The 21,546-nt window shown below is 44.5% G+C and overlaps 1 protein-coding gene across 1 annotated transcript in view; it reads left to right on the forward strand.

Annotated features, from left to right (window-relative positions):
* Nucleotides 1-11,987, forward strand: part of MOGAT3 (monoacylglycerol O-acyltransferase 3) — a 132,854-nt gene extending 120,867 nt beyond the window's left edge. Inside the window, exons 7-8 of the mRNA XM_069217429.1 lie at nucleotides 8,996-9,198; nucleotides 11,758-11,987. Of these exons, the coding sequence (XP_069073530.1) occupies nucleotides 8,996-9,198; nucleotides 11,758-11,912 (358 nt within the window). The 3' untranslated portion in view covers nucleotides 11,913-11,987. The remainder of the gene's footprint in view (nucleotides 1-8,995; nucleotides 9,199-11,757) is intronic.
* The last annotated feature ends 9,559 nt before the right edge of the window (nucleotides 11,988-21,546 follow it).

A 21,546-nucleotide genomic window follows, 5' to 3' on the forward strand; every position in this document is an offset into this window, starting at 1 on the left:
TAGACAATCATGTGAAGTGTGATGCCAATCCGTTCAGTATTTTTTGCTGTAGCAGTGAGCAAAATTTACTATGGCAGCTTAAGTGAGAAAACACATGGTTTTGGTTCTCCCTTCATTATTTCTTCCCCTGATTGGAACTTCAAAACATGTGCCATGCTAGACTAGACCATAGCTGTATAAGCCATGTGAGTGCTAAATTAGATGCAGATCTGTCCACATGGACCAAAATTATAGGCAAATCAAAACGTCTTTTCAATGGAAAGTACAGCTGAAGCACATCTTCACAAGAGTGGGTGCTATTGTGAAAACTCTCTCTCTCACACACACACACAAGCACTCTCTCTCTCTCTCTTATTCATGCAGGAATGCTATGCAGTTAGCACCACAGGTGTGTGCTATAATTAACAGTACAGTAATTCAGTATGGCTGATGGCAAAAGTGAGAGGCATGGATATGTTTATGGAAATGCGGTATATTAGTGCCAGTGGAGAGTGGACTCATGGTTCAGTGTAGTTAATAGTGCTGTAGTCAGGCTTATTTGTTGGATCGGGAATGCGGTATAGTTAATGCCTCAGAGGTGTATTATTGTTAAGGCTCCCAGTTTTCCATTTGTACTGATTTTTACAGGTAAATTCAGACAGAAAACAATGTGTTTCCTGTCTGTGTTTATTTTTAAAAGAGGGAAAATACTGAAAATTATGCTTTTTGGGAGAGACTCTCCATTCTGCTTTTCATGAATTGCAGGCAAAAGCTGAGCAAATAGACAAATAGGGAGTTACAAAACAGGATCATATTTCCTTAAGCACAGGCATATGTTAACATATATTTGTAGTAAAAAGCTAATATGCACCTGTGGGTGTAGTTTTTTGTTATATGTGGCTGCTTAATTTGCTAAAACACAACAGGCTTCCACATATGAGTGAACGTAAGAGTTAAATAAATGTGGAAATATACCATTTCATGACTCCGTTTATTCTTAAAACAGAAAATATTGATAAATACCAATAAGATGACCAAAAAATAAACATGGATAAATACAGAAGAAAATGTAAAAAAAAATAAAAAAATACCATAACACTGGGAGCCCTAGTTATTGTTAATGGCACAGTAGTGGTACAGGGGTGAGGTATAGGTAATGATACAGAAATGCTTTATAATTAGTGACTCAGAACTGTGGCACAGCTAATGGTACAATAGCATAGTTTAGTGGTAGCAGTTTCATTCTATAGTTGAGATAAAACATTTACAATGCACAGATAAACTTTTGAAAAAAAATGAGGTCTGTTTCCACAAATCTTGGATTTTGATAGCCCTCATTTACAAAAAGTAACATTCTTTAATGTGCTATAACATATATCCTCAGGCTTTCACAAATGTTGTTTACAGGTGTTTCATGTGAAAATGCTATGTATCACATTAAACACTGCCATATTAGCTTTGCAAGTGCCGGGGAATAAGGGCAAAAAGACTGCCTTCTTTTAGAAGGTTTATAGGGGACAAAAAATTATTGTGGCATACAGTGTGATGATTGAGTGTATTTTAAAAATGTTAAATAATCCCAAAGGAGGCAACCTACTGTAAGGTGGAAGGATACACCGAATAGCCAGTAGCATGAGGTGCAAGAGATTGGAGCCAAAGTCCACACTGTGTATTTTAAAGAACTAATAACAAAACATGTCACATAGGTTCTCAATCTACCAACGAGGTTACTGGATTTAGGCGATAGGATCACATAGATTGTGGGTACTTAGTACAATTCTACACCAGGTGACACCTGTCTGCCTAATCCGTTTTTTCGGGCTAACTAGCAGCATCTCATCTCTAGCCGAGATGATTGTGGCAACCGAGCACATGCAAGATAGACTCCTCAGGGAATCGTGGTTAATCAGATCACATCCCTTTCTCTCGGTTACCAAAAGTCTCACTCAGGCAAAGACAACAGAGGCAGAATATAGTTTAATAAGCATTTATTGAAATAACTGTGTCTTAGATAAAAGCGTGTGTATAGCAAAAACTAGGATGATACAACACAATAAAAGCAAGCATGTGACTAGAAGTGTAAAACACAAAAATAGTCCTACCATACTGTCAAAAATGGGATGGATCTATAATCGTCCTGCCTATGCTAAGTATGAGCACACCCTACTAAGCCTAATCTGCCCTTCGGGTTTCCCCCTGGGAGAAAATCATCCCTCATACCTGTAGAAGAGGCTTGTAGTCTAGAAAGACACCCTCCCCATACGGATCAGGATTTCGGCCACCCAAGCAAGTAGTTGTAGCGAAGCAATCAGCATACAGTCGTTGTCATCTGGCTGGAATCTCCCTCTAATGTGTTTGGGACAAAGGGGTGTTTTTATATTAAAACATCTGACATAAGAAGTAGTCCCCGAGTATGAATGTGTGTTTTCTGTGAATGTTGGAGACACAGCTACCACGTTTGTCAGCAATCCTATCTGACTGTAGCTATACAGCACCAGCACAGCTGAGCTAAGAAATTTCACAACAAAACAACTATGTAAACTGTAAACTGCTGTACATCACAATGGTGCTGACTCTTTCATGTCATTAGATACATTTGCTTTTATTGCTTAGTTTTTGCGATTTTAATATTCTATATTTCGGTATCAAAGAACTTAGTTGCACAGCTGATAAACAGATTTGTATGTCCCCAGAAACTTAAAAAACTCATGTGGCATTGTACAGTCCCATATGGTCAGTAGATGAGGATTGCCTACCTTGCTTGGTGCAGCGGACACGTGCTGGGCCCATGGTCCAGATGAGATAAAAAAGAATCCAATCTGTGTTTGGCAACATCTCTCCCTCGACGGCCACACCATCCCCCGGGACCAATTAGTCCTCACGCTACCGAAGCAAAACACGGGTCCATAAACAAACAGAGATCTCAGAGCCTAATCAAAGGAGGAGGTTTGCACTGCTCTCACTGTACGGTGCCAGTGACTGGGGGGGTATTACAGTACTAATAAAGTACCTCGCCATTATAACGGGCCTGGGAGAGCCACTGTTCCACGGGCACCCCATACAAAGTAGTTACCGCTCGATTCATTTAACCCCAAAGTGACAAGAAAAACACCACACTTGTATGGAGTTAAAAGGCTACACTGCGCCATTCTTTCCTGCAGTGTTAAACTGAAGGAATTACACCAATGATTGATGATAACAATATCTGAAGGTGTGGCAATATTATTGTAGATAGGCGACAGGGTAAACGATGCCCCCTAGATGGTGCAAGACTTTAGGTTCAAGGTTATTATGACTGATTGCTGTGCCTCACCAGTTGCCCACAATTGGGACCACCCATCTCTCCTCCTTTGCATGTGCAGTGTTGGTGCAGATGGCACACACTGTGGGTTGTGTAGCTGGGGACAAGTTTCAACGTTTCATTTCATAGGCCACCCAGCCTGCCCACCAAGCCGACCTTGGTCACTGGCGTGCGCCAAGCGCAGGGGTACCAACCATAGCATGTCAGTGTCTGTGGGAAGACTGCATTGACCAGGCCTTATGTCTGAGTGAGGCCTGCGCTGCAGCTGATTGGTGGAATCCACTGCCGCTCGCTTCGCTGTGCTCTATGTGAGGGAGACGTGTGGTAGAGCTGACTCTCTTAGCATGTTCTAGGCATGAGGGAAGCATTCGCTGTTGCTTTCTCTGCTTTACTACATGCTTTGTAACTGATGGAAGCATGATGTGTGAAAGAGTGTCCGTGATGTCTGCTGACGCTCAACATAGAGACATAGGTTCTGGAAATGTGCAGTGGACGTGACCCCATGTCCTCCAAGGCATCCCTTGCCTGCTTGAGCCCACCATAACACAGGGTGTGAGGGCTGGGGAGGCAATTATTTATGAAGGGACAGCACGCATAGAATTCTTCTTTATATGATTGTGATATTCCACTGTAGTACAATTTTGCTAACGCCAGGCTGTTTAAAAATTAACTGTCACTTTATTCATATCACAGGGCTTGTCAATTTTACACTCCTAGTATATAGTGAAAAGCAAGACTCAGAGATGCACATAGTCCCTAGATAACGGCAGCGGTACAAAATGATGTTCACAGCCGACACGTGTTTCGTTCCACTCATGGGATGTTTTTTAAGCGATCGGGATCCACATTGCAGATAATTACCACCAGTTGTTGAAATCTTGTGATGGAACCTCATTTTAAACTGGCTAACACAAAATGTTAAGAGGTTATAATCCCTTTGATTGATGGCCCAGCATTCCAGTGTAGAGAGATAAACCAATGTGTGAGGCAAACTGTTCTTGTATCACACTGGGCAAGTACATCAGTATTTTGGATTCCTGATTCCATGTTTAGCTAGGCTGAAAACCACCCGCAAGTTAGAGTGACCCCTAACAAGAGGTAGACTATAAAAGCCAGAATCCTGGTAAATAGACAGAAACCCTAAAAAAAATTATTAAAGTAGGTCATTCCTTGCTCGAAGACATAAAAGAGAAGAGACTATCAGGCATTAAGGGCAGTAACTGACGGTAGTATGCATAGCTTCTGTCTCAGTTGATTTACTGAGTGTTCATATAAATCTTAGCATTTTCAAATATAAATTTCTGAAAAAGTGAGATAGTTTGTTTCCTCTTAGTTCCAGTATATTTGGACATAGGGGTGGAAGGAAAGCCCTTAACCACCTATCCCAGCCAAGTTATAGTTCAACCTTTTACCCATTACCCCTTCTTCTGTGACCTATTGTGGCACTATTGTGTTCCCACACTGATATCTGTCTCATATTCAGTTATTTTATGTTACAGACTGTTGAAGATCACATAGTTACCCAGAGACAGGCTTCCCAGCGCTAACAGGAATCAAGAGAATAAAGTGCATTGCTTTAAGGGATGAGGTTGCTTCCTGAAACCCAACCAAGTGCTGTTGGATCTGAGGTAGCTAGGCAAGGCGTTCCAGAGCTGAGACTCTAGGTGACCAAACGAACGGCCTCCGCCTCTCGCTCCTTTAACTTTGGGAGTGGCCAGGAAGGAGCGATTGTTAGATCTTAGCTCTCTCGCACCATTATATGGTGTATTGCTATGTGCCTGTGTTGATTTTCTTCTCGCACAGACATCCTGTTGCGATAACACAGATGGACGTTCAGTCAGACGCCAGTTCTTTAGACTGCACAGACTCGTCACAGATCTGCTCTTGATATTGCACAGACTCATTGTCAGGACTTGGTGTCCACGCTCCAGTGGCTGCAAGAACCCATTGAAAATCTTGATCACCGTTAGCCAGTTTTGAAATGCATTTTTTAAAGTTTGATGCCCCAGCAGTGGTGGCTGCTAGCAGGGAAAAGTGCTGGGCAGCGCATGGGGCAAAAATTATAAAAACTTAACTTACTTGCAGCCTCACCATGCTCTTCAGCTGCCAAATCCTGATGCACACAGGCTCCAAGACTCCCCTGCACCAATCCATATGCTGCTCGCATGCTGGTATCACCCAGCATGAGAGAAACACCATGATTGGGTGGAGCGGGCTGGTTTCACACTCCAGCAGGGACTGGGAGCCAGTGCTCCCGAGCCCTGCTAATATCTCCAAGCAACAGCCTGAGGATATTCAGGAGCACATGTTTGTTTGGCCGTCCTAAGACAGCCTTCCAAACCGACATGCGCACTGGCAGTGCCCTGTGCCCACCACTCCTCCTGCTGATGATGGCCCCACCCTCAAAACTCGCTGTGGCTCTTACAAGTAAAATAAAATGATTATAAAGCAGTTTTTTAAATGGCTTCATTATTTTGTTCTTACGTTTTGAATTGCTGGTTCCAGCAGGGGGGCAACACTTCTCCACCATAACGAAGGAGCCACCCTTGTGCCTCAGGGAATTCACACTGGTTACTACCCCCATTGCATTAGTATCCCCAAATACTGACCTGTGACACCGTGAACAGTGGCCTTTTTCCGAGGTGCATCCAACAAATGTATCCTGGATTACCAATAGCTCTGTTAACCAGAGGCCAAGACCCTGAGAACTGGCCCTTTTCCACCCTGAAAAACACATTTGAATTTGGTGGGACCCACGTTCCTTTTGGGTGGTGATTTTGGGATTGCCTCCATTTTTGGGCTATTTTGTTGGATTCCCAGGGTCCAAGCTCAAACTTACTGAATTATTCAGGCTTGCACAGAAGCATACAGTCATAGGCTGGGAAATATGATACATTGCAGGATTATTTCTGACACATTTACCCCCATTATCTGACTAGAGTAAAAATAGGCCATGGTGAGCCAGTGTACAATGTATACATCTTTATTGATTTCGCCCTCAATTGAGGTCAACAAAATGACATGTTTAAACTCTTATTATCTTAAAAGAAAATATACTAATACAAATAATACAAATTCAAAACTTTTTATAAAATATAGAAATGCCACAAAAATTGCTCATTTAACAAAGACGACTTCAAAATTAAACAATTCTCAGGAAAAAGGTAATATTATGATTTAAAAAAAAGCAAATGTAAAAACATTCTTCACTGCACTCTTAAAGCCTGACAGAATAAAGACCTAATGACTAGAATTCCTGAATAAAATTTTGGGTACCTTCTGTAGTGAGGGGGCAGATACATTTCTCCTTTGGTATACCCACCCACTCTCCCACTACTACACCTAAAGATAAGCTACACAACCTTATCAAAAGAATTGTTCTTCAACCCTGTACTCTAATGAGAGTTCCAGGCAAGGTTGTCCCTTTTTGAACAAAGCGGACTCTGTCATCATCTCGTGCTTTTTTAATTTTTTACTTAAGCGTCCCCGTCAAGATTGAAACTTACTCGAGGTTCTGCATTTTTTAAGGTATTGGAGGTCAAACATGACAAACATTTCTGAGATATACCACCGGTGTCCAAGGCATAGAAGAACATTTTTAGGAAGGAACTGTGTGTTCCCTCCCCAAAAATTAATCCTCTTTTAAAGAGTCCTAAATTGTGTCTTCTTAGATGCAAGTTACTTAGTGGCCCCATCTAATTACCATAGCCAGAACCATTGTGAATGAGCTTGTCACGCCGAGTTCCTGTCTTAATGCTTAGGCAAGAACAGTCAAATTTAAATAATACAGTTTTTGTAATAATTTCCCTTTTATTTTCTGGAGGGAAGATCCTGGAGTTTAGGGTCCATGCTCAATTGCATAGGTTAATATAGTGGAATTATAGAGAAAGCCAAGCCACCCCACCCCCTGGGCCACGCCTTGACCCTGCTGGGTAAGATGATGAGCATTTTCTAGGTCATGGGAAAAATCCTTTGTTGATAGGAATTTGATTTCACACATTTCATCCCTCCATACCCAGCGTCCAAGAATAGGAGAGAAAATTCCCGATTGAACCTTGGAAAACCTAAACCTTGTTTTTTTCACGTTTCTGCTCAGGAGATGACTCGAGGCATAATTATACAATGTTTCCACTCCCTTGGAGTGAGGTCAAAGAGGATGACCTTGTCTGCCTGCAATGGGTGGAAAACTTGAGGACTCAATTATCGATCTAGGAAGGTCGTGTGGATATAGGGAAAGAAGAGTGGCACTCACAGACATCCCTGTTTTAGCCTATTGTGTGTCTTTGTCCTGGGAGACACTCCTCCCTCCCCGCCCTTAGGTCCCTGCACCAATGGGAGCTGTGTAGGGCTATTTTTAATTTCATTAGACCTGGACAATGTTTGGAGTTGCTAACTTCCTCTAAAGAGCCTGTCTCAGTCAAATGCGGTCAAGAAATCTATGAAGACAGCATGTACTGACTGGTTCCAGAAACCATAATTTTTCAATACATTCTGGATGACTGGTATTTTACCCTGTGTGGAGCAGTTGGAGCTGAAACCTGGCTGTTTACACAGAGTAATGTCATTCTCTGTTACCCACACCTGGAAATTCTCAATGCTACCACTGGCAAACAACTTTCTCACCACATCAAATAGTGCAATTTGGCAAGAGTTAGTTCTGACCTTTCAGGGTCCATTTTTGTGTGTGGGGTGCACGATGCTACGCACCCATGATTTTGGAATAGTCCCAACCATTAAGCAGTGGTGAACCTAAGGGGCAAGGCGCCTGGCCCATAGTAGATTATTTCTTTTTTACCACCGCTGTGGGAAACTGGTTCCACCCGACGGCCCCCGAGTGACCCCATGGTTGTGATCTTCTTTTTGCTTTTCTGATGGTAATATGTATATGTCAAGTCAAGTGAAACATCAAATTCCTGCATGTATCAAGTCCATGGTCAAGTATAACTTTGGGTACCCTGCCCTTGTGGAGTTATGGCATGAGCTGTGATAAGTAGACACTGTAGTGCCTTGAGATTGTACAGTTAAGTGCATAGTGGGAGTAATTTGGTTATTGAGTTGACCCTGGCAGCATGGATACAAAGTCTGGCACATCTCAGCTAGGTTACATAATTATAGGTTCCGACGATGAGTTGCCAGTACTGGTGGGATGGTAAATCTGCATCCTGATGACAATTTGCACAGTACTAGTGGGACGATAAATGCGCACTCGTAAATACTGGTACAGTGCAGTCATACCCTGCCAACACCTTGTAATTGTGAGTTTATCCCCATGGAATTAGAAATAACCACGAGTACCCCTTTTTACTGCGCATAATTCTGCATAGTTTTCCCTTTCCGATGGATTATGGCTCCCATTTACCACCTGCTTCAAAAACATGAATCTGCATATCATGGTATTTAGTGTTCATTTTTCCTCTAATAAATGTCGGCAGGTTTGATCTGATTAAATTTAGCCATTGGATGGATTTTTATTGCACCACTCGTTATTCTGATGTGCGCATTAATCAGTTTTCCTTCCACTGTCTTATGTGTTAGGTCTTGCATAAGCTTTCTGTTGTTGGAGACATTTTGTGTACAATACCAGTACTTACAGTGGGTTTTGTGACAGGTGATTGCTTAGAACTGATTGGCTCCTGATCTGAGGCTCACTCCAGATGCAGGTTACATTCTACCCACATTAACTCAGGGTTTCCTTTGACCGTCTCTCTCTTTCAGTGCTGACCTGGTCCCGGTATACACCTTCGGTGAGAACAATCTCTTTGAGCAGGTGGTCTTCGAAGAGGGGAGCTGGGGCAGAAGCCTGCAAATGAAGTTCCAGAAGTTAGTGGGCTTCGCACCCTGCATTTTCAAGGGGAGAGGAGTGTTCTCGCCAAACAGCTGGGGTCTGAACCCCTTTGCAAAGCCGCTCTACACTGTGTGTGAGTACTGCTTTTATATGGAGTGCAAGAAGTGAGCTGACGCCATGGGAAGCATGGGGGAAGTGCATGTCCATGATGGGTAGGGTGTGCGAAGGACAGGCCTATGAAGTCAGAGAGGAGTGAGTGCACAACCTTAAAGTAGAGGGTGGCAGAAGGAGGAGGTTCTGTGATCACAGACTTGTGGATAGTACGAGGGTCTCGAGTGCCGGCCCATAGCATGGGTTGGGAGCCAAGTGTGTGGGGGTTCAGTAAGTGAAGTCACACTTCATTTGAAGGGCTCTTAGGTGTGGGGTGTTTCCCCGGGACGATAGAGTGGGGCCACTGTCGGTGAGTGCAGACCCACAGATGAAAGGGGGCAGTGAGTGCAAATTCATCAGGTGGATGAAAGTTTAGGGTCAGCGAGAGTAAAGTTCTATGGTGAAACAGGATAGTGAGTGCAAACCCACAGGGTGAGGCTACATGAAAAAGGACCATGGGTGGAAGTGGCCAGTGAGTGCTCACTCACAGAAGAAAACGGTGTCACTAAGTGCAGATCCTTGGGTGAGTACACACCCATAGAGTGGAAGAGGGTATAAATTAGCACAGACTGAAAAATGTTGGTTAGTGTAAAACCAGAGACTTCCCGCTGTGCGAGTGACTACAGATCAATCAGTGCAGACCCGTACAAAGGGAGGAGGCGTGAATAAGGATCCATGGTATAGGAAAGTGTCAGTGAGTGCATAGCCACAGAGTGGGAGGGCCATGAGTGAGTTCAGTTCCATAGCATGATAAAGGGTCACTCAGTGCATACCCATAGAACCATCAATACAGATCTATAGGACGAGAAAAGGTCAGTGAGTGCAGATCTATAGAATAGTGTATGTACAGGGCAATAGGAAGGAAAAGGGTAAGTGAGTGCAAATCCATAGAATAGTGTTTGTACAGATTAATAGAATGGGAAAGGGTCAGTGAGTGCAGATCCATAGAATAGTGTTTGTACAAATCAATAGGTTGGGAAAGGGCCAGTGAGTGCGGATCCATAAAATAGCGTATGTACAGATCAATAGAATGGGAAAGGGTCAGTGGGTGCAGATCCATAGAATAGTGTTTGTACAAAATAATATAATGGAAAAGGGTCAGTGGGTGCAGATCAATCGAATGGGAAAGGGTCAGTGAGTGCAGAGCCACAGAGTGGGACAGATGTGATCACTAGTATAGTAAAGGATTGGCAGGTGTGGACCCACAGAGTGGGAGGTTATGGGGTAGTACAGATCCATAAGATGGGGGCTGCTCAGTGAGTGCAGAGGAATAAACTGTGGAGGGTCTGAGTGAGTACAGTTCTATAGAACGGCAAAGGGCCAGTGAGAGCAGAGCCATCAATTGACACCCTTTTCCAGGTTCAGTCAGAGCAGACCAATAGAGGTGAGGGGTGTGTGAGTACAGATGGGAAAGGAGAAGAGTCAGACCAATATAGCAGGAGTGATGTGAGTGAGTAACCATTCATACAATGGAAAGACTTACTGAGTGTGGACCCATGCAGTGATTGGAGCGTGAGTGACTACTATAGATCCGTAGCATGGGAATGAGTCAGTGTGTGCAATCCTATAGAGTGGGAGGGGTGTGAGTGAGTACTGATCGACTGCTTGGAAAAGGTCCAATGAAGGCCGAGCCATGGATTGGGAGGGGTGTGTGTGTGTGTGAGTACAAATCCATAGTGTGGGAAATGGTTACAGAGGGTCTAGCTGTGGATTGGTTAGGATGTGAGTGAGTACAGATCCATAGCTTGGAAAAGGGTCACTGTGGGCCTAATAATGGATTGGGAGTGGTGTGAGTACAATTTCATTGTTTGGGAAAGGGTAACTGAGGGTCAAGTAAAGGATTGGGAGAGATATGAGTAAGTACAGACCCATAGCTCGTGAAAGAGTCACTGAGTACTGAGCCATGGATTAAGAGGGGTGTGAGTGAGTACAGGTCCATAGCTTGGGAAGGGATCACTGAGGGCCTAGCAATGGATTGGGAGGAGTGTGAGGGAGTACAGACTCATAACTTGGGAAAGGCTCACTGATGGCCTAGCTGTGGATTGGGAGAGGTCTGAGTGAGTACAGACCCATAGCTTGGAAAAGGGTCTCTGAGGGCCTGGCCATGGTTTGGGAAGGGTGTGAGTACAGACCCATGGGAAATGGTCACTGAGGACTAAGCCACGGATTGGAATGGTTGTGAATGAATACTGGTCCATAGCTTGGGAAAGAGTCACTGAAGACTGAGCCACGGATTGGGAGGGGTGTGAGTACTGATCCACTGCTTGGGAAAGGGTCACTACGGCCTAGCCATGGATTTGGGACGGGTGTGAGTACAGCCCCATGGCTTGGGAAAGGGTCACAGAGTGCAGAGCCGTCTCCCTGCTGCAGGGTCAGCGGGTGCACGCAGAGGCCTCTGGCGCTGCACTCAGCTCGTGCCTCCCCGGGGGGCGGCGCCTGAAAGCTCAGGACAGGTGGCGCGGATTCTCGAGAGCAGGATGCCTCGTGCCCCCTCCCTCCTCCACCTGACCCCGCACTAATTCCCTTGTTCTCTTTTTGGCAGTGGGTAAACCAATCCGGGTGCCGCACATTCCAGTGCCCTCCGACGAGGAGGTGGACCGGTTCCACGAGCTCTACATGGAGGGACTGCGGGAGCTCTTCGAAGAGCGCAAGACTCAGTATGGTCTAGCGCCTGCTCACCAGCTGCACTTCATTTGAACCCGGGGCCGCTGCTTGTGAGGGAGCGGAGGGACAATGACTTTCGTAAATGGACATGTGGCTTGGTATGGGTTTTAATACACTACACGTGTTGGGGGAGGGGGGGCGGGTGCTTGCGAGAGCGTTATTGATATGTCTCTCGCACACTTCAAGGGGGTGAGCTATCATGGTATGGCAGTTGCGCACTCCACAGGGGCTGGGGATACGAACCTCAAACACTGCACAGAGAATGAGGTTTAGCCATAACCCTCACACACAGCACATGGGATTAGGTATCGACAGGGGCACTTTAATTATGCAATTCTGTGGTCATGGCATTTTCTGTATAAGTATGAATTTGTCACATTTGCCACATAATTCAGTATCGGCTGCGTAATCTGCAGACTCTTTAAAACAAAAAATTGTTCTAGCTCAAAAGGATCAAAATATGTTAAAACTGCAGCGATTTGCGTTGCCACGCAGTATGAGACCCTATGCAAAGGTTGACTGATCATCTCTCAGTTGCTTATTACTGAATTTGAATGTTAAACCTGTACCTATAAGTGAAGCCTTTGCCCAGACAGTGTTAACTTAAAAAAATAACAAAATTATGAAGTAATGCTATCACAACAAAATGTGCCGTATTAGGTCGCATAATTTGCTTTTTCTTGCAGCTTAATTTAGTCAATCCTGCCGCATAATTTGGTCCCCCCTGCGGCATAATCCCAGTGGCCATATGTATGAGTACGACTCTCACACACTGCATGTATGAGGGAGTGACCCTCATACATTGAACAGAGGGTGAGGTATGTTCATGACCCACAGGCACTGCATAGGGGTGAAGTATGGGGGTGACCCTCAAACACTGCACAGAGGGCAAGGTATGATGGTGTAACCCTCACACATTGCATTGACTGTGAGATAAGGGCATGACACACACACACTGCATAGAGGGTGATGTATGGAGAATTAAGCGTCACACAGATCACATGGGGCAAGGTATGAGGATACACTTTCATACTGCACATAGGTTAGTATATGTGGGTGTCACCCTCATACGCTGCACAGGGGCACGGGTATTAGGGTATGACATTTTCGTAAAGTATATCAGGTATGTATAGTGGTTTGAACCTCCAACAGAGGGTGACAAAAGAGGTCCTTACATGCTGTATACGTAGGGTCTATGTGGTATGACCCTCACACAGTGTGCCGGGGTGCAGTATGCGGAGTGGACCTCACACACTGCAGAGTGGAGCAGGGGAGCATGCAGCAAAGAGGTGAGGTACGTGGGCATTGCCCTCATACACTCCACAGGCGCTCGGTTGAAGTTTTACAATCATACATGCAACAAAAGGCAAGATTTAGGGCACAGCCCTCACATGCTGCAGAGGGTGGATGTATAGAGGTAAGACCCTCAGACTCTGCGTACTGGACATGATGCTCCGCTCAATACCTGTAGGTAACACAGCATTTCCAGGATCGTGGACTAAGGAAAGAACTGTGCCTGTGCTGTAACAGTTTGATTGGCATTTGGGATTTTGTCGAGCATTGTGTCTCCTCTGTCTCTGCTATCTACACGGATTGGCAGTGGCCAGGTCGTCTACCTCTCACAATTGAGTGATAATCCCTCTCGATTTCTCTGTCCAAATGGATATGATGTCAACACACTGGACCTTGACATGATTGGTTTATTCTGGAAAACAAGACCACAAACAACTAGTCTCTGGATTCAGGGGTACAGCAAGAAATGTTATCGTTGCAGAAGGTTATGTGTCAGGAACGTCTTAAAACACTGCCCTGTTGGAAGGCATCGTGCCATAGTTCTCAGTGATGTCCCAGTCTTGCCTCAGGAGGATGAACTGTCAACTAAAAGTTTGGAACATTGTGAGAAAGACATAAAAATGATGTCTAAGTTACATGTGTAGCCTCTTTCTGTACTGAGGCATGAAAAAGTCAAGCATTAGTTCCTGAACATGCTCAAAAGGTGTCTTCACATTCACTGTGTCATAGAAAGAATTAATGCATGTCTTATGTTCTCGTGAGCCAGCCTTTATGAGTTGGTGAAGAAGCAGAATACGTTGATGGAGGTGAAACGGGGGTGCGATTGATGATAATCTCTACTGCATGATGACTGGCAAACGGGGGAACTGTGTAGAACTTTTTCAGCGAATAGATCTAAAGGAGTGCAAATTATACTCACATTGGGAGAGGTTAGTCTGCACTTTGGGCACACACTTCCTGTATGTATGTATCTCCTCTCTTCTCTGTCCCCTGAACCAGCAGCGGCTCGCAGGAAGGAAAAGGGGCGGAGCGGCGTGGCACGTGGCGGTGAGGTAACACGACATTAAAAAATAAAACACATAATGAAAAAAAAACTTACCTTTTTGCTCCGCGCCGCGCCTGGCAGCTCCCATCCGCTCCGACAGGACTGCAGGCACAGGCTCCCAGCTGGCCCTGTGTCCAATCCTAATGCTGCTTTCATGCTGCTGGCAGCATGAAAGCAGCATTAGGATTGGACGAAGTGCCCAGCCAGGGTGCTCCGTCGCAGATTGGGAGCCTCTGCCTGCTGTCTCCAACCCAGCAACCCAGTGCCTGATTTGCTGGCTTGGAGAGAGCCCAGTGCCAATGTGTATTTGGCTGGCCTGAGACAGCCGGCTAAACATATATGCGCACTCGCCCCGTCACAGCCCAATGGCCCCACCCCTTTCACTATAAAACAATAATAACCATAGTTTATTATTGTTTTTAAGTGAAAGGTTTGCAGCTGCTGTTGCTGGCGGAAGGGGGGATGCCCCTCCACCATAGCAGGGGAGCCGCCCCTGCCCTGATGTCTCCCCATGTCATGTTTAGTTGTTTCTCTATTCTTGTCTTTCTCCATTCCTTTGTGAGGAGGCTGGACTGACTGCACCAGGTGTGGGGTGTTTCCCCGGGAGGCTGGAAGGGTGGGGGGCTGCTTTTGTTACTGGGCGCCGGTTTGTAGCAGTGCAGTGGTTTTAAAATCACTGCAGAGTTCCTTGTATATTCGACAGTTTTCAGGCAACAATGAAAGTGCCAAGACAACTCTGGAGCTCCCCACCCCCTTGAAGAAGTCAAGCCTGCTCGCTGTGCACTGCATGGGTGCTGGTCTGACAAAGTTTGCCAAGGCTGCTTTGGCTTCCCAGTCCGGCCCTACTTTGTGTCCTAGCTCCTCTCCCCTCTTTTAAATCTCACTATGTTTTAAATACAAGAGTGAACTGCATGATTTGCACATTTACAACGTTTCTAAAGTTTAAGAGATTTTCCCAAAGCTTCACAGATTTGTAGGACACAATGCCTGCACATAATCTCACCTGGCATACCCTGAATGTCTAGCATGATTGTAGGACACCAGGGATTAATCATACTTTTCTAGCTACCCTGAATGTCTACCATGATTGTAGGATACCAGGATCTAATCATACTTTTCTAGCTTGCTGAAGCACCCTCATGGTCGCATGGTCTCTACTTTTATGACAGTGTTTTAAAGCCGAAACAACCAAAGCACCTTGCCATAAACTGCTATAGATTCCCTAATTGCTATAGAGCAGCAATTTCACAGGTGTAAAAGTATTGCCAAAGAGTTACAGATGTACAATTTTTTCAACCACTATACAAATTTAACTTTTCTGCGAGTTTTATTTCTTTGCATGCATTGATTATACTTTACAAAAGTATTAATAATGAAAAACTTTGAACATTTATAAATGTTCACATTTACAAATAATTCGGTAATTTCAGATTTAGTAGTGGTATCACAGTTTTAACACTTTATGGCTGGTTCCAAATTGTAGTAGATTAACAAATATTTCCCAAATTTCTCACAACTACAAGTATTGTCAAACTCTTACAGGTTTATGGATTTCACTATAACTTTATGGTTTGCGAGCATTGCTTAAAGCTTGTTAGAGAGGCAAGGTTGCCTATTCTTTACAGATTCTCACGTGTAAGCAAAAATGTTACAAACATCCAAATGTTGCTCAGTCGTAGACTTGAAAGTATTGTAAAACGTTAGATCTACAAGTATTTAAGTATTTTATGGTTATGCATGTTTCGCCCAAGCATCAGTGGTTCATGAGCATTTCTAAAGCATGTTAGATTTGTAAATATTTAATTTGTATTACAGATTTCCTTTTAATTCCAGTAGTATATACATTTTCTTACATTTTCAGAGATTTTACATAGATAAATTGCAATACTTCACAAATGTGCAATTATTTACAAAATGCTTGTATGTGGCTTAATAGTAGTGGTGAACCCCTTACACACATAGAACTATTTTCAAAACTCCTGCCTTGCAAGCATTAAACAATGTTTACCAATTTACATGTACCGCCACATTATTATGGAATTACAAGACAATACTGAACTATATACATTTACAAGCATTGCAAAGCTTCACATTTCTACATATATTTCAAAAGTGTTATTGATTTTCAACTAGTGAATGAAGTTCATAGACTTACAAGTATAGCTACAAGCTTTACAAAGTCACAAATTTTGCATACGTGCAAAGATTTTACAAGCATCGCTAAAAGATTTACAGCAGTAAGTAGTGCCAAGGTTTTTACATTTTACAAGAATTACTCTAAATTTGCAGCTTTACATAATTGTAAATATTATCAACGAATTACAGGTTAACAACTTTTTCCTGATTTAGAAGTTTGGACCAAATTCAACAGATTTATATGTGTTTGTAAAGTGTTGTGGATTTACAAATTCTCTTAAAATGTCACTTGTGTGTCTTTCATTGCTGCCTGGAGCTTTGGAGGCTGGCACCGTCCTGCACACATTGTTCTTTTACTTGTATCTGCCCTTTTCTTTCACCTACCATCATTGTCTGCCCATTCTCTCTTGCTACTCAGTACGCAATGAATATGACATTTTCTATACATTCTGAGATGAACAGTTCACTAAATGATTGATTAGAGGGGATATGAAAGGGAGAGCTGCCCATTATGACTCTTAGGGCCATATGTACGAACACTTTTTCCCATAGACACAGAATGGGTAAAAACCTTTCCTACATCTGGCCCTTAGCAACTAAACCGGCCTATTCCTATAGGGTGAAGAACTGGGTGCACATGGTATTCAGAGTAGCGTCTATCCCGAGCAGCTTCATTCTATTGTGATAGCAGCTCAAATTAACTCATAATAATACTAAAACCGTACGCATATTTCCCTATACTATTCCACCACTAATTCCTTTTGGGTTCCAGAGTAGCGTGCTACATCGCCAAAAAGCGATTCAACGCCTCGTCAGGGATAGTAAGCAGTATATAAATAATATTACAATACAATTGCAATACAATAACTATTAATATATTCCCAAACAGCCCTGCCCTTGAACTCTCCCTCTGTCTTCTAATCCTAGTGTCCTGTTTGCGCTTTTAGCATTGCATAGATATCCCTTTCCTTTGATTCATCTCTTTTCCTCGTTTTCACTTTTTTACATTTTTCTCCTCCATCTCTGTTTACTTCCGCCTACCTATGGCTTTTCCATTGCTTTTCCCTGCCTTTTCTCATTTTTCAACTGCACAGAGTCTCCCTTTCTCTCTCATGAGCTGTCTGTGTCTATCTCTACCCTCTGCGCTCCTGGCCTCATAGCTTCAGCATCCCCCTGTTACATTCCATGATACATTATCACTGTGCTGTCAATGTCACCTTGACACCCTTCTTTTTAACTTTTCATCCTCAACTCTTCCCCTGCTGTCTTATTCGAATGATTATTTTAGGTATTTCTCCAGTGCTGCCTCTGCCCTCCCTTTTCCTCATTCCACCTTCCTTCTCTTCCTCCCCTTTCCTGCAACAATTTCATGTCGACCCATTTAGCTCCTGTCTCTCCTCTCACCCCATCACTTTCACAATACAGCCTTCCTCTTCATTTGCTCACCTTTTCTCCTCACTGCCGCATAACACCTCTTCTCTTCTTCCTCTCGCCAGTCCAATTCACTGCCACAAGACACTCCTTTTCTCCTCACTCTCCCCTACTGCAATCTCTGCCAAGTAATAGCCCTTCTCTCCCCATCTGACCTCTCCCCATCACCACCACATCAAGCCTTTTCTCTTCTCTCATACCTTTTTCCCATTCCTGCCACATATTGCTCATGGCCTCATTTCTCCTACCTCTTCCTGCCACTTGCTTATAAAAAAATAATCCTCTCCTTTTCCACCCCCCTCCATCATTGCCACATATCTCAATCCTCTCCTTTTTTACCCCCTCCACCATTGCCACATAACTCAATCCTCTCCTTTTTCACACCCCTCCACCATTGCCACATAACTCAATCCTCTCCTTTTTCACACTCCCTCCACCGTTGCCACATAATTCAATATCTTTTCTCCCTCTCACACTTCCCCATCACTGTCACATCACACCCCTTCTCTGCTTCATCCCACCTTTCCCCATCACTCTTCCATATCACACCGCTGCCCTCCTCTCTCTCACTCCTCCCCGCCACTGTCACGTCACACGTATTCTCTGCTTCCTCTCACCTCTCTTCATGACTGACACCTTCTCCTTTTTTACATGTCCCTCTAAACCCTGCCACAACTCAACATTTCCATTACTACTACACACAATACATTTTCTCTCCCCACATTCATATTTTATCATTTGTTCCTCCTCACTTTTTTTTACCGTTCCCACTTCCCCCTTTCACTCTCCCCTTGTACTTCTCGCATTCTCCTTCCATTGCCTCAGCCATCAATTCTTTTCTTACCTCTCCATCCTACTCCCTTTTCCCATTCTTTTATTTTCGATCACTTAGCTCTGGTGTGCCCTTACCTCACTCCTCTTCCCAGCGCTTAATCTGTAAATAAAAACGTGCCGGTGCCCAAAGCCCTCATCCTAAACACACAGCTGCTGCAATTAAATGTGCGAACACGGAATACTGAGGCAGCGTAATCCTGAAGCCACCTCGGGCCTCTTCAATCCATTTACAGCCACTCCCTGCACTTTCAGCACACTCTTGCGGATTTCTGCTTTCTCATTTTGTGACGCTTGTTCGTTTTTCTCTTTGTCCGTCCTTCCCACATGTCTTTTCCTCTCAGGAAATGCTTGAGGCAGCAGAATAAGCCCCGGCCCTAATAAATAAGTGACAGTGCTCTGCACCGGAAACAAAAAGCACCAATTAAGCACTGCCTCTCCCCTACCTTTTTCTATACTTTTTCTCCGCACTCTTTTACTTTTGGCCCAGTTCATTGCCTCTTTTGTTTCACATCTCTTGGGCACCGCATTGTTCCCTTTCATTGCCTTTCTGTTCCCTTGTCCTTCCCCTCATGTCTGTGTCAGTTCATTGTCTCTCCTCTCTCTCTTATCCTAGCTAACACTTCACTGTCACTCCTTCATTTCTTCTCTAACTCTGTTCCTCTCTTTCATTGCCTCTCTGCTCTCTCATCCTTCACCTTACCTCTCCCTGTCACCGCACTCCATCGCTTCATCGCATCTCTTCTCTGTATCTCCTCCTTTCCCTCCTCTCTGAACCTGCAACCCACCTTCATTATAACTTTCCTCTTCTTCACTCAACTTTCTGCCAGCCTACCTCTCGTCATTGTCTCTTTGCTTTTCTCTATTTTGTATCTCCTCTGGCAATATATTCTTCCCTTTCATTGCCTCTTTAATCATCGTTATCCTTTCCCATGCCCTGGAAACTACATTCCTTCACTTTGTTGCCTCTCTCCATCTTTCCTCGCCTGTAGCCACATTCTTTCAGTTCACTTGCTCTTCACTCTCTCCTTCTTTGTATCATCTGTCGGTCCTTTCACCAACGACTGGTTGCAGACAAGGTATGTTGAGCCCTTTTCTTGACTGCCAGAGGAAATGGCAATTTATCACTCTCCATAGTGCGCTCTGCACAAAATGTTAATGTGAAAGGTATCTCTTTAAGAAAGCCCCTGTTAGGAAGGAAACCCTATAAAGGGAAAAAATCTCCTTGTCAGTCTTGTAGCTCTTGATTGAAGATGAAGAATAATACCATGCACTAATCTACCATTGACACAAGGAAGGAGAAACAGCCAAGAAAGAATTCCAAGCATGAAACCCAGAAGAAGATCAAACTGAAGATCAATTCCAGGCACAGAACACAAAATAAGCAAAATCTGGGAAAATAGTGGTAAGGGGCAAATGATACAATAAGAAAGGAATTAACATGTTGCAAAACATCCTGCTTTCATGATTGCCTACTTCATATACAGTTCAAACAGGAACTGGCAACATAGAAAATGACTATATCTCATCTTAGATTAGGAACCTCAAATAAGATCCCATGGACAAGCTACCATCTTTGGTTGCACTGGTAATAAGGCTTGGCTGAGTCACTTTTTAGAAAGTTGTGGCGTTCTTTTGATAAACGAAGAAAGATCCCAAATGTGACATCCTTAACTCTATGTTAGATTTCAAAGTCCTCCTGCTGTCCTTCGGGCTTTGCTTTCCAAGGAGCTTGTGGAACATCACTTTGGGTGACTGCGAGTGTGGAGACTGCCCAGTGGTCCTGGTGGGACAGACACTAAGGCCCTCATTATGACTTGAGTGTTCTTTTCACAAGACTGCCTAAGTCAGGGATGCCATATTACAAGTAAAGTTGGATTTCTGCCCGTTTACGGGTGGAAGTCCGACATCGGTAGAGAGGCGTTTTCCACCGCCAACACTGCCATGGCAACAGGACTCTGCACTCATATCACGATACGTAATATGGCGTGGTAGTTTCCTGAATGCTGGTGCGGTGCTGGTGATGGCAAATGCCGAGACCAATCCCCTCCCAGAGGACCACCTTATTGAGACAGGTAAGTGGACCATCCAAAAGGGGGGGAGGTGTTGTGTGCATCTGTGTGTTGTGTGCATGTATTTGTAGTGGTATGGGTGTGCGTGAGTGCGTGTGTGTATGAATGTGTGTGTGGAGGGTGTGTGTGTCTGCAGGTATGCAGAATAGAGGGGCTGTCGGGGTGCAAGGGACTAGGTTTGTGTATTGGGATGCATGCGATGGGGTGCATGTGTTAAAGTCTAAAGTCTGCCAGTGAGTGGGGTGTCTGTGTGGATGCGTGCGGATGAGGGGGGTGTCTTTGTGGATGCGTGCAGATGAGGGGGGAGTGTGTGCATGTAAGCGTATGCGGAGGGGGGAGTGTGTGAATGTATGCGTGCGTGGAGGGGGTGGGGATGTGCATGTATGCAGAGGGGGTGGGGGTGTGAATGAATACGGAGAGGGGTGAGGGTGTCAATGACTGCAGAGGGGGGTGTATGTGTGAGTGCAAGTGGGGGTGTTTGTATGTATGCGTGCAGTTGGAGGGGTGTCTGCAAGTGTGTGGACGTCTAGGGGTGTGTATCTGCTGGTGACAGGAATAGGGGTTCCTGTCACCAGGTGCGTTATCGCCGGATTTATGTGGCGGGGTGACTGCCACGAAAAGCCTGGTGGTTTACTGCCTCCTAATACGGTCGGCGGGCTTAGGCCTGCCTCCGGCCCGGAGGAGCTCACCGCCGGCGGTGTGATTGGACTGGTGGGACTGGCGGCATTGTGGCAGTTTGGCTTTGGCCAAACTGCACACCTCGTAATGCGGTGGTCTTTACTGCCACTGCAAGTTTGGCAGTCTCATGACCGCCAACCTCGTAATGAGAGCCTCAGTCATGATCTGAGCCTGAGAACAG

This window comes from Pleurodeles waltl, chromosome 12, assembly GCF_031143425.1.
Source record: "Pleurodeles waltl isolate 20211129_DDA chromosome 12, aPleWal1.hap1.20221129, whole genome shotgun sequence".
Classification (NCBI taxonomy): domain Eukaryota; kingdom Metazoa; phylum Chordata; class Amphibia; order Caudata; family Salamandridae; genus Pleurodeles; species Pleurodeles waltl.